Source organism: Onychostoma macrolepis, chromosome 14, assembly GCF_012432095.1.
Source record: "Onychostoma macrolepis isolate SWU-2019 chromosome 14, ASM1243209v1, whole genome shotgun sequence".
NCBI classification, from domain to species: Eukaryota; Metazoa; Chordata; class Actinopteri; order Cypriniformes; family Cyprinidae; genus Onychostoma; species Onychostoma macrolepis.
This window is the reverse complement of record NC_081168.1, coordinates 26,718,439-26,732,629: the sequence shown is the minus strand read 5'-3', so window position 1 is coordinate 26,732,629 and position 14,191 is coordinate 26,718,439. Positions and strand designations below refer to the sequence as shown.

Genomic DNA, 14,191 nt, shown 5'->3' with positions numbered 1-14,191 from the left:
TGGAAGAGTATACAAAACCAAATAGCAAAATTACATTCTTTACACATGTAGGCAGAAAACTAATTGGAATCTGACTGCGAAAGAGAAAAGGCGAGAATGATCGGTAAACTCATTTACAGACTAAATAATAGGCTGTCAACGTTTTAACAAAGACTGTCAAAGGTTTCGTTGCTAGAAATAGGCTAATAAAACATGTTTAGGTGCGCACTTTAGGTGGGACAGCTTATGAAACATTTTCATTCATAAACTGTTAATGCCCTGCGTTTTTCTTTCCTTTTTACATATAACCTCATATTTATGTATGGAGTTATTCATTGCAAAGAAAATGAAAAACTTTGGGGTGCGAAGTGGTTTATATTTCATGAGATCTTTAAAAGCAACATGAAACAGCATTCACAATGCATTTTGTGTTTATGTGAAACACAAAATTCAGCTGAAAATACCTCAGGAAGTGATGATGAAATAGATATAATGTTTGGCTATGCATATTATTAGCTAATATTATTGTAATAGCAGAAGAAGCATTTCAAATGCAGAGTGAGTTATTATATTTTAATGAAATATTAAGATTTTTCTTTTTCTTTGCAATATAAGACTAGGGATATATCTGATTTAATTTATTCCTATCTGTAAATAAAAAATAAAAAAATGAAGTTGGCTTGCAGTATTGTTGTTTCCTCTGTCTTCTCCCTGATGTAAGACTTTAGTCTGTAAAACTCTTTCTCGCTCACACACACACACACACACACTTGTGCCCCTACTCTGAGACACCCTCTCTGACTCACGTGAAACATCGCTGTTGTGCTACTGTCATGTCTCATGTCACATTTTAAAGAGAGACGTAAAGCATTTTTGTATCGTCCCTGATGTTCCTGTCACAAAACTCTTTGTGTAAACCTGTCAGCAACAACAGGCGGCAGTGATTTGTTTACTTCCTTCAAATCAAATTGAAAAGGATGCCAAGCCAAATCTAAAAAACAGGCCTTTTTTTTTTTTTTCGCAGCTGTCCTCTACATCTCTGAAAATGGCTGGCGCTGCTTCTGCCCCAGAGAAGACTCTGTACTCGTCTGCACCAGTCAGTTTCAGACCACAAAAACACCTGCACTTTCCACTTTAACTACAAGTTCCAAGGATTCAGTATGTCCAAATTGCCAGAGAAATGGCGCATCAGGTCCTCTGAGCGTATCGTTTGTGACTGTAATGAAAAAGGACTACATCTGAACAGTCGATCTTGCCTTCGGCATTGTGCATGTTACTGCAGCTAAACACTTCTGTGTCAAATAGAGCAGAAACAGGTGATGAGGAAAGAGAGGGACGATGCTGTTCACACGAACTGTGTAATACTGACGTGCTTGTGTTCAGCCACGGACCAATGACTTTTCTCCCTGGCTCATTTAATGCAGCAATATCCCAAAAAAAAAAAATGTAAAAAGTGTGGTTGTCAAGGAAACATTAGCTAGCATGAGTCACTAATTCACAATTGTGCAGGCCCCCCAGTACAATCATTAATTAGTGCACTAGGAAGTCTCATTTACATGGAAACAACACAAAAAAAGCAAAAACAAAAAAACAGAAAACAAAAAAAAAAACAAGTTTGGCAACTGCCTTAAGCTTGGCCTTTCTAAATGGAGCTTTACTGTAAACCATCCGTCTTGAAACGTCAAAGTGCACTCACAGTTTTATACTTAAAACTGATTTTTTAATGCCACAGACTACCACAGAGGTATAATATTTTTCTTAAAGGCACAGTACACTCAATTCACACACCTCAGCGGAACAAGAGAACATCTTACAAAACAAAACCAACTTGATGGTGGGGGAAAAAAAAGACAAAACAACTTTAGCAATCAAATTTAAACAATTCACCAATCTTAGTTTCTTTATCTACAAAAGGATAGTAAATAAAAATACTTAAATAGAAAAGATTTGGTGCAATTGTAATGCATTTTCCCCCATTTTCCATGGTAACTGACAAACTGCGACTTGCAAATTAATATTTTGGTGTAAGAAAAAAATTGTATGCACTAAAGATACATGGTTTGTTCATAGACTGATATTCAGAAGATTTGATCAGTGGTTGGGCGACAACTAAAACACAGAAAAACGACACTGTTTCCCTATATATGAATATATATTAATATTTTAAATAATAGCTACCAATTATTTTAGCTGTAACATTTAATTGTTTGGGTTAAATACAATACTTTTTGCATTGACAAATCTGCTGAACAAGAACAGTCTAGATGAGAACAAGAATTAGATACTTTAATGTTCACTGTAGAGACACATTCTTTCAACTGAGTTATATAAACGTGGTTGTTAAGAAAATGTGAGCTGGCATCAGTTATTGCAGGCCACTAATATAATTAATATATAGCATATTGTAACTATAGCAAATATCCCAAGCCACATATCATGATAAAATACTTTATCAACTTTTACGTAAAAATAAAAAAGACCCTAAATTGCTGCACAAATACTAAACCTTAACAAGTCAATGCAGACAGGATCTAAAATATAATTCATTATTGTGAAGAAAAATTCCCCATCACACATTTGCACAATTAGTAATTTCTGCATACACCTTTGCACATATCGTCTTAACATACCAAGATGTTATATTAGACATGCAGTGCATCACACATTATGTTTCGGTCTCAGTACCTCATGTTTTAGATGAAGTACATACGAGAAGGATCGTCAAGAGCCTCTCTAAAGCACAATCCTGCTATCATCAAATGGAAACAGGTTGTTTTTTCCTGCTTACATTTGTCTCTCACACACACACAACATCAACAGCACGCAATTCAACTAAAATTTATGAGTTCTCTTATCTGTTGCCAATTCAAGTCAAGTGACCCTCGGCATCTTAGATGAATCTCTTTTTTCAAACTAGAGAAGGTAAGACCTTTGGAAACCTTAGCCATATGCCAAAGAGCACGAGTGAGTGTTTAACAGCTTTAGCAGATTAAAAATCTTCAAGACACTTAATTTACCAAATTGTCTGTAAGAGCATTCAGGGCCTTTTATTCAAGAAGCAAATTTAACGATCAACAAAACATGATAACACTTCTGTAAACAGAAAAAAAAAAAAAGCAGAAAGAAAGAAAAGACAGAGCAAATTAGATTGGATTTTAATACCTTGACCTCAACAGGATTGCACAATGAAATTAATAACCAATATACAGATTTCTCATGACTGATATAAAATTGTATTTATTTTTATCTCTCATGGTACATTCTATTTTAAACAATCATTTAACTTAATATTTTAAATAAAGACTGAATGAAATTAAGCCTTTTCTTTAAAAAAATTAAGCTCTCTCTTTCTGTAATATTAATTTGAACAGAAAACAAAATAAAGATTTCAAGCTAATATGATTGAGCGTAATAATATTGCACATGAAAAGTGATATGATTCTGACCAAATCTGCAGCCTTTTCATAAGGCGAGTTAAGTCTCAGAGTTGTGTCTAAAGAACACAATCCTCTCCACAAGTCTAGTAAATTACAGCCAATTAATATTTCATTCCCACAATGCGTTTGCACTATCCAGAATCATATGACATTAATGCACACTTATTTGGTTGCATATTGTTAATAAGAAACCTTTTACAAGTTGCTCTGGGATATAAGAATAAGCAAACTGTTAGACGTGATACGCTAGGAGGCCTCACCTCGTGCAACGTGACAGTGAAAATGGCATCACCATCATATGTATGCCTTTGTCGATCAGCCACCAGTAGAATTCAGAATGTAACTCAGGTCAGAACAGAATTGTAGATTCAGAGCTCGAACTAAGAGAGCTCGCCTGTATCACTTAGAGCATTCAAAATGTCCCTTGAAATTGTTAAATAGTACCAATAGTCTTTAAATAATTCTGCATAGAAAAATAAATTAAATATGAAGTTAAACTACGAATTGACAGGTGACAGTGGTCATCAATGTTGTTTTCTTTTTTTTTTCTTTTTTTGATTTTCCGTATTTTTCTTGAATCCACTATTTTTTTTATTTATTTCTTTTTTCTTGATGAGACTGTTGAATTTAATTGTCGACTGTTGTAATTTACACAACTGCCCCACAAATACAAATAATGTTGACTTACAAAATAAATCCAGATACGCTTACATGGCAAGCAGCTGTTTAGTTTCTCTTGAGTTCATGAATGTCCTGTCATGTGCCATAACCAAACACTTCAAGAAGAATCACATTTCAGTAGAACAATATCAAATGGCTCTTTACAGGTAATTGGAATAATCCAAAATGTACGGATGTTGGCTGCCAGTACCTTCAGATATAATCAAATCCAAGAGTTTCAAGTCCCCAAAAGTGGCAAAATATAATCCAAGAGAGGGGAGTCTGGGGTATTCCACCACTTTCAAGCATGTGCCAACTTCCATTTCTTCCACTCCATTTGATTTTGTCATCCCAAGATGCCTAAAAATACTTCCAACCAAACACAATGAAGAAGGGTCAATATGAAGTACACTCAACACTGTTTCATGACCCAATCATTTGGTCAAAACAAAGTTCAGTTGAATTTGATGGAATTCATATCAATAGCAGCAAACTACGACAGTTTTTTTTTTTTTTTTTTTTTTAAGGATATTGACTGATGTGATTCTTAACTTTTAATGGCATCACAAACATAAAAAATGGTATGTAATTTTTAACACAGCCACCGATTCTAAGGGAGTTACTTTTTGTGTAATGAAACGTGTCCGGAATTCCATTGGTCATTAAGATTTGTCTTAAGGCACTTTTGTCATTACGGGGCAGGTGAAGATGATGTTCTAGAATTTACTGAGGGCTGTCTGTTCCTCTAGTACTTGAAGGTAGTCTGGGGTCCCCATTTTTGCCTTTAGTTCATAATAATCACTTTTACGCTGCTCAATCACTATCTTACTGTGGTTGCCCCCTATCAATGATTTTTTCATTTTTTTGTCATGTGGTTTCTCGGGGTAACGGATCTCAAAGCCACTCACCCCTATACTGTTGAAATCCTTTTTGCTGTCCAAGTAGTTGTGGAGGAATATGCTGTCTCGTCCCGGTATGAACTCGTCCAGCTCGTCAATGGTGCTTAATCTCTTCCTGGGGTCCAGGGGTAGAGAGTCCTTGTCTTTGTCGGCGCTGTTGCGCAACATCATTTTCTGTCTCTCCGAGTCTACGAATTTGAAGCCTGACTCTGAGTCTCTAATTCCACACGTGTGAGCTTTGCTCATGTGCTCGATGGTCTGCGGGATGAAGGTCTCTCCTCCCAGGTCGTCCTTCTTGTTAGATTTGTGATTGTGCCTCCGGATCTGGAGAGGCATGGAGCCGCACTCCTGGTTGCCGAGTCCCTCCTGTCTTCCCGCTGGCTTTTTGTTCCGTCTCAACACAAAGACCAGCAGGCAGAAGGCCACAAAGACAGTGAGGATCAGAACTACCAGTATGCTCAATATCATAATAGACAAGGGCACAGGACCGCTGGGGGGTGCCTTGCCAACTCCGGCAGGTGACAGCGATGTGAGGACAGGGGTGGCGCTGGTCAAGATGAAAGGAGGCCTGGCTATGAGCTTTGGGCACATTATCTCATTTTTCAGCTCCCTCAGCTCAATGTTGGAGAATTGCACTGGAGACACACACTTGACCCCTTTGGCAGCGACCCCTTCATTCAGCTTCTCGAGCCAGAGTTTCAAAGCCACTAAATCGCAGGAGCATTCCCAAGGGTTGCCATCCAGGTCTATCTGAGTGAGAGATTTGAGCTGGTCTAGGACGCCACTCACAGGCAAAGTCATGAAGTGGTTGTTCTTTAGATTCAGTCTGGCAAGAGAAACACCTGCAAAGATGTACGCAGGCAGGCTTCTGAGCACATTGTTATTCAGATACAAGAGCTGCAAATTTGGCATGGAGTCAAACGTCCCTGCTAACACCTCCTTTATGGCATTGTACTCCAAATAGAGATACTGGAGGTTACTTAGCCCAAGAAACATTTCAGGGTGCAGCTGCTCCAGCTGATTTCCATTTAGGTACAGCCTACGGAGGTTGGTAAGATTTGCGAACACACCTTTCTGGACGGTGGATATTTGATTGCTGCCCAAATGTAATAAATCTAAACCCTCAAACCCTTGGAAGTCAGTGGGACTGATATCTCGAATGTAATTACCACTAAGGTGCAATTTCTTGGCATTTGGCGGTTTAGGTACAAGATCTGCTAGACTCTGAATGTTTCTTTCTTGACAGCTAACACTAATGCCAAAGTCAGAAGGGTGAGCTTTGCATGTGCAGGGCTGGGGGCAGGAGAGGGGAGGGATTCGAGTTTGATAGGACACAATTTGGCCATTTTTACCAGCTGGGATGCCAGCGACAATCCCATTGCCATATATTTTGGAGGGATTGGTTGTTTTGGGTGCTTTGGTCACTAAAGGTGCTATGGTTGAAGGTGCCACGTTGGACATGGTTAGCCCACCCTCGGGCTGGGAGGGGGGCATCCGTACATCAAAGTCACTGCCTGTCCCCATGGGGCACAGCTCCTGCTTATTAGTCTCCTTTAAGAGTCGGCCGTACAGGTCACTAGGGGTCTCGCAAATAGCCTCTCCGATGAAAATGTTATAGGGCATATTCTCCAACCAGGCTTTCAAAGGTAACAAATCACAAGTGCAATTCCACGGGTTGTCATCCAACTGCAATTCCACTATCCGCCCGATGTGCTCCAGCACTCCAAGATAGGGAAGCTTCTGTATCCTATTCCCTCTTATGTCCAAGTGAGTAAGGGAGGCGAATCGGAAAATGTTCTCAGGTAGGCTTTGAATCAGATTGTCATTTAAAATGAGAACCTTCAGTTTGTGTAATTTGTTGAAGGCTCCTTTCTCAATGAACTTGATTAAATTGTAGTCAGCCTGGAGGTATTCCAAGTTCTCGATCCCTCGGAAAGTGTCGGCGCGGAGCTCTTTTAACTCATTGTTATTTAAGTGCAACTGTTTCAATGCACTAAGCCCCACAAAGGCCCCTCCCTCAATGTTCTGGAGTTTGTTGTTCCCCAGCTGGAGTGAGACTGCGTGTGTGAAATTCACAAAAGAGTTGGGGTAAAGGATATACAAAAGGTTGTTCTGGAAATTCAAATGGTAGAGGCTGGATACTGGCGGCTGCAGCTGTGTAGGTCTGTACACAGTTATTTTCTCACAGTTCACATAGAGGACGTTCTCGATGGACATGCAGGAGCAAGCGCTGCAGGTCTCGGCTCTGAGGTCCGAATCCGAGTCACAAAATGAACCCGATATGGAAAAGGCCAACAGAACAAGCAGCAGCATTTTGCCTTTTACAAATCCCCCAGTAAACCATTTAGTAACCTTAGAGGGGGGAAAAACAAACAAACAATCAAAACACATGCCTGTTTCCCATTGAGTCACACAGCTAATGCCAAGATCTTACAGCAGGGGTGTTTAAAAAGCCCTCTGCGCACACAAAGAACTTGGAAAAACCTGTTATGTGCCTCTTGGATCCAATCATAATATCTGAGCCTACACTGAAAATGAATCCATCTGTATTTACAAACACCGCAATTGAAAAAAAAAAAAAAAAAGATATAATTTGAATACACTGACGTAGTGTGACTAACACCGCAATGAATGTATGCATCAGCGTATTTCTTGTGTTTCAGTGAATCGAAGAGGGGGAGAAAAGTCTCTTTCCATCGCATACAGAAGACAGTATTATCACCTTCACAAAAATGTAATTTAAAATACAGTACAAATAGATCATTCCTTTTGGATTATCAAGCTTTGCCGACAAATAACTGAATATATAAAAACATAAGAATTCAACACTCACCGGCAATGTTAATATCTTCTTCTTTTCAGATAACACCGGACATTGGGAGCGCCAAGAGAGGGACTATTCCCATTCAGTCAGGTTCAGATTTCAGTCTCAGCCTCTCTCGTCAGGCTCCACTTGTACAAAACATATATTGTGTCATAAAATCCCAAGGTTACTGAGCTCTTTTGAGACATCTCAAACACGGCGCTGCGTATTTGCACTGAAAAATGAATTCGTTTCGAAACCAAAATGAAAATGGTGAAATAGCAAGTGGTGAGTTTGGATGCAAAACAAGTCCAACATTCTTCCGTTGAAAGAACAGAGCATCAGTTTAGACGCAATTTGAACGGACAGTTCGTTCAACAGTTCCGGGAAAAAAAAAAAGAAAGAAAGAAAAGAAAAAAACAACAACAACTGATACAGATCTTAATAAATTAATCGCAACAATCCATCGCGCGTCGCGGCTCAACCCGATTACCGAAAATCGGAAATCGACTCCAGTTGATCCCTGCCGTTTCTTGGGATTATGCAAGTTGCGAGATAAGAGGAAAATAAACTACGTGCTCTGATGTCAGACCGACGAGGAAATTAATAATTCAGCTGAGTAAAACACGCTCGAAAAAGAGATGCCACCCTACACCATATCGTCAAAATAAGTATTGTTGGTGCAGTCCTCGTCCGAATAATGAGACCAGTCTTATAAACCAACTATTCCACCTCGTCTTCTTCTAAGTATGTTGGTTTTGTTGCTGCATTGAGCTTCCCACACGGTGAAGCGGGAGGAGAGAAAATGCAGAGATGCAGAGAGAGAGGGAGAGGGAGAGAGAAAGGCAGAGGGAGAGAGCGAGGAAAGCGCGCAAGGGGAAGGGGAGGGGGAAGGGGGGTTAACAGGGCGAAAATATTAAGGAACACAATTCAACTTCAGACACCCCTTTAAACACTTGCTAGTGAGCATTATAACGCGCTCTGCTAGTGTCTGTCGTTGAGGGATCGCTGGAAATGGTGACGCGTAATCTTTAGTTGGATCCCGGCCAGTTCGTGCGCGCGTAACAGATTTCCTGACAGCAGCGCGCGAGGATTTAGCGCGTATTTTTTGTGTATTTTATTTTATTTATTTATTCTTATATGTTACAATATGTCTATTACTCGCGCGCGCGTGCGTGCATGTGTTAGAAAGATAGAGAGAGCGAGAGAAGGGAGGGCGATTGACAGTTCGAAAATAATGAAGAACAACATTTAACTTCAAATATCTCTGAAACAATCAATAATGAGCATTGTAGAGCTCTCTTTCTCATGTGTCTTTCGTTGAGGGATGTCTGGAAATGGTGACGCGTAATCTTTAGTTGGATCAAGGCCAGTTTGTAAGCGCCCGGTTGCCTGGCAGCAGCAGGAGGATTTAACGCGTGGGATTCTTTATTTTCTTTATTTTACGATTTTAAGATTGCGTGGCACCGCATTCAGAAACTGCGGCAAAGTCACCCACAATAGTTTGAGCTGTTGCATGCACAGCAATAAATCTTTATAGTTTGACAGTTCGCCAGGGATGGTGATTCATTCTTGATGGACAACAGGTGCGCCGTTTTATCGACTTCTTATGTCTTTCCAATAACCTGAACATTGATTTGTGCTCTCGACCTGTAGTTGAACATGTGATGTGTTTAACTGATTTGATGCCGTGCATGCTCCGCAATTGGAAGCAGTTATGATTAAACCTTTAGATTATGAAGATGTAATAGGAAAATAGCGGAGTTAGTGGACATAGATGAGGCATATCCGTGTCTGTCGTGTCCTGTATGGGTCTGCAGTGGGTTAATGTTGAACCAAGAAAAAAATAAGATCAAACACGGCGCCCTCATCTGGCAGAAATAAGTGAGATTTAGCACATACAATGGATTGCATTTCAAGCTTTTTATATGTATAGATTTGCTTTATATTTAGTTCATGGTGCGCATGATCTGATATGGGGGAGATGGGGCCAGCTGGTAAACGGTGAGGTTGTCACATTGTCTGTCTCAGAAACTGATTTCAGTCAAAAATCCAATTGAATACACGTGTTTTTCTCTCTGTACTTGATCTTTTGCTTTGGAGAATAGTTTTAAAAGTATATAATGTCAACTAAAATTCCAGTGTCATACTGTGCATTGAGGATATGTAAGCACACTAATGATTAACTTAATAATGTAACACAATAATTTAACTAAAACAAGAACAAGCATATTTCTTATAAATATCAGATCAGTTGTAGTATACTTTTCAATTTTATATTTATTTTTAAATTATAAATTACCATTTTGTGTGTACTGTTTTTAATGTTTACATTTTCTGAAAAGCTATTATACATACATATTTTTTATAGACATGACTCTGTGTATCTATAAAGAAAAATAAATTAATAAATTGTGATAACTAGCCCCGATCATGCTACAACAAAGAGCTTTTAAAGTTAATTAATTTGTGCGTGTGCGTTTTTGTGAAAAATGAGGACATAAATTTGTATAATGACAAGGGTATGACATATATATATTACAAGGAGAAGGTGACTTTTCAGGACATTACCCCATGTCCCCACTTTTCAAAACTCTTATAAATCACACAGAATGGAGTGTATTGACAATCTGAAATAGCACAAAGTTTTCTGTAAGGGGTAGGTTTAGGGCAATAGCACATACAGTCTGTACAGTATAAAAAACATTACGCCTATGGAATGTCCCCACTTTTCACAAAAACAAACGTGTGTGTGTGCACTTGTGTCACTTTACAACCAAATGTTTTAATATTCAAACTGTTGAACACGGAACTCATTTTAGCCTAATATAACATTCAGGAGCCTAAAACAACATCTGTTGGATCAACGTGAAAGAAAAATTTGATATTTATTAAGCCCTTAATTATAACAGTGATGGTTTGCACCTTGTAGTTTGAAAAAATATTTAAACTTATTGCTTAGAGAGCCGGAAATCACAAGAAATTCCCACCTCAACAAGAAGTAAAACAGCAAAGGGCCCCCAGGGACTTCGCTCAGTTATAAGCTGGGCAGCATTGTCACAGTTGTTCATATTTTGTAAATTTCTGTTTATACCAAGGTATGGCATAAACACTTTCAGTCTGGGTGTTTAGTGTGAAGTGACAGCCTTTGCTCTGTGAATACGGGGGTTGTTCTGGTTTTTGTGTCTGCCTCTCTCAAGTTTCCGTCTTTGATATGTTAAACAACTGCCTATTTTTAACTAGCAGCAACAAGAAGAAGAAGAAAATACCAATAGTGGTGGTGACAATAAAAACATATAAGTGTTGTTTGTTTTGTACACAGTTTTGTCACTTGGGTTGGTTGAAAATGGCTTAATTTAATCCACATTTAATGTCAGTGCTCAATGTGTACAAAGAGTTTTTTGTTTATTTGTTTATTTTGACATAAACTTGCTGCCTAACAAGAGCGGTAACCAACAATTATCATTCATTTATTTAAATGTTATACCTTTTCTTGCCTTATTTACTTCTAGAAACATTATTCTTCTATATTTAGTCTGTATGTGTTAATGTTCTTTTTCATTTTGTTTTGTTTCTTCACTCACTAAGACTATGATTTTATGTATGTGTTTCTGTGAGTCACTGATAAAAAAATAAATAAAAAATAAATAAAACTTAAACATGGTGAAAAAGAACAATTTATATCATTAGTGTATGTGACACTGTGGATGTCAACGACATAAAAAGAAAAATCTTACCATGTTTGACAGAGAGTAATGGCTCAGTTTCAACTTTTCAGAAAGCGTGAATGAGTAATGAGATGCAATTTACGTAAAGGATACCATAGTGCATCCTTATTCCTCTGGTTGTTTTTACAATCCACATGTAAAAACACAGTGGATGAAGAAGTTTAAAAAGAGCAATGGCAAGATTCCAAAGCACCTGTTCTTCTGTTTTTGCTTATTTTCTGTTTGTAGTCTCTTCTCCCAATAGGCAAAACAGAGAATGTCGCCTTCATTCCACATGTTTTACAGCTTTCTTTTAACCCTTGCTCCTCGTTCCCGTCAATCATACAGCAATCTAATAAAGTACATCCCTCCAGCTGGCAAACATGTTGACTGACAGGCAGTCTGTTGAAATAGGGTAATGAGATAGAAGAGATGACACTGTGGAACGTCGCCTGCAGTGGATGAGCGTGGCTGGGAGAATGTCTACCGGGGATTACCGCGAAGAACTTTGGAGTCTAGTGGCAAAAATGGCTTTGAACTATCTGCATATGTACACATGCGATGATTAAAGCTGTTTATCTTTCTTGTAGTCTGAAAGGGTACTAAGCCTTCAGGCATGGAAGACGTTCACGTTCATTAGGAAAGCTGATTGTGTCTGAGTGGTAAGGGTTTTTAGATATAAATGCAAATGATAGATTTGACAGTATTTTATAGGGGTTTCACCATCTTTAGTGGAAGTGATGGAGTTAAAAAAAGAAAACAAGAGAGAGACATAATCATAAATGAAAGACTGTGATGGTTATAGAAGTGAACAGGCATCTTTGTATGGACTAGGAGGCAGCAGGGGATACTAATGTCCACTCCACAGTTGGCAACAACAGATCCGCTGTGTCTCATCTGTTCCAATTGAGTCTTGTGCCTCCTCAAATATCGCAAGGTTTCTATTAACCACAAAGATAGCAGTAGCAGTCACATTGTGGCCTACTGGGCATGGATCCAAAAAAAAAAAAAAACACGGTGATTGTGCGTATTTTTCAACCATGGTCCTTCAATACTGTAAAGCCTGGTGAATAGCTGAAAATAAGACATTATGAGGTCATGTGATCCATTCTGATACTCCGCACTGGAAGCAGAAATTAATTCATTGTAGAATAGAAAAGTGAAATTACAAAAGTTCTCATTTTCTTGTCAGAACCGTGGTGTATTGGCACACACACACAGTTGTACAAATGGAATACACATTCATAATGCCTGTGCAAGTTTGATTAAACATTTCAAACTGTGTTTTTCTTTAGAATATTTAAAAAATGTGGGTCAGTGAGATTTTTTTGCATGTATGTATGTACCATATAAAAGATGTGTAATGTATTTTAAGAAACATAATTCTTAATATTTGTTTGGTGGAAAGAATGATGTTTTTTTTTTTTTAGGATTTAGTTAATAGAAAGTTCAATAGAACAACAAATTATTATTATTATTATTATTTATTTTTTTATAGAAATCATTATTAAAACATTATACATGTTTTCATTATCACTACTGATCAATTTAATGTATTTTCTAAAAAAAATAAATAAATAAATAAAAATAAATAATTAAATCACACTATCCCAAACTTTTAACTTTAAAATAAAATAATTTCAATTGAGAAAGAAAAAAAGTATTTTGATTTTACATTGATTCTAAAAGCAAATTTTAGGGTATCCTAAGCACCATAGGTAGGGTGACCATTCGTGCCATTTTTATGAGACACATCCTGGGGTGTTTCCCAAAAGGCTAACGTTCCGTCATTACCTCGTTACATGGTTCAATGATTTGGTGTTTCCCGAAACCATAGTTCAAACGAACATTCGCAAACAGCATAAACAGACAAAAAGCTCCCGACCTGTAGTTAGAAGCATAGTTTCTTGTTAGTAAGACATATGGCCTTAATAAATATGCTCTTGGGCACAATAAGCAAGCCAACGTGCAGTGCAATCTATATCTTCCATTCTTTCTAAATATGAATGCATTTTAATGTATGTATTTTTGCGTTTCCTCAATAAGCGTCATTTTTGAAGAGTGCGGGCATGTGCACAAATGCCTAAGGGAACCCTGGAGTATGACATAAGAGGAAAACCGCGATGAATCAAGCATCAAATAAAGCAAAATGACAGGGAACAAAAAATATTAAATTAGTCATCTGGTCCCTTGTTTAATACAGCAGCATCTCAGAGATCTCTGTTCAGTTAAATAGCAGAAGATATTACTCCACCACATGCATGTGACGTTATTAACAATGGCACTATGTTGTTGAATTAATGTGGTTCAAACGACAGAGTCGTTTCCACAACAATGCATCGTACTATTGTGGTTAATCAGCGAGTCACGTCATTGTACGTTAAACGCACCCATGGCCAGGATTTCTATATTGCTTACAATATCCAGGTTTTGGCTATTTGCACTGCGTAGACAGATCGTTGTATGACATCCGAGAGAGCTATAGAGAGCAGACAGCTCTTTATGCTTTCGAATCTGTATCACTTTGATGTCATACAACGATCGGTCTGCGTAGCGGCACTTCAAGTAGAATGAATGAAAGAACACACCTAATATGTGCGCGTATTTGCATTGCTTTGACTGTTCTCCATAGATCCCACATTCCCACGCACCACAATTCGTCGATTATGTACGATACCTGCATGTTATTGGACAATCATTACTTTC

General features: G+C 38.2%; 1 protein-coding gene across 2 annotated transcripts; it reads right to left on the bottom strand.

Annotated features, from left to right (window-relative positions):
- Positions 1–2,176: 2,176 nt before the first annotated feature.
- slitrk4 (SLIT and NTRK-like family, member 4) lies at positions 2,177–8,570 on the bottom strand. Of its 2 annotated transcripts, none has more exons than XM_058797127.1 (2): positions 7,809–8,570; positions 2,177–7,327 (listed from the first exon to the last, which is right to left on the bottom strand). In XM_058797127.1, the coding sequence occupies exon 2, from the start codon at positions 7,286–7,288 to the stop codon at positions 4,793–4,795; it is 2,496 nt and encodes an 831-aa protein (XP_058653110.1). In that variant the 5' UTR covers positions 7,289–7,327; positions 7,809–8,570; the 3' UTR covers positions 2,177–4,792. The 2 variants fall into 2 exon arrangements, with proteins under 2 accessions (XP_058653110.1, XP_058653111.1); XM_058797128.1 differs by lacking the exon at positions 7,809–8,570 and having other exon boundaries at positions 2,177–4,445; positions 4,985–7,456.
- Between the last annotated feature and the right edge of the window lie 5,621 nt (positions 8,571–14,191).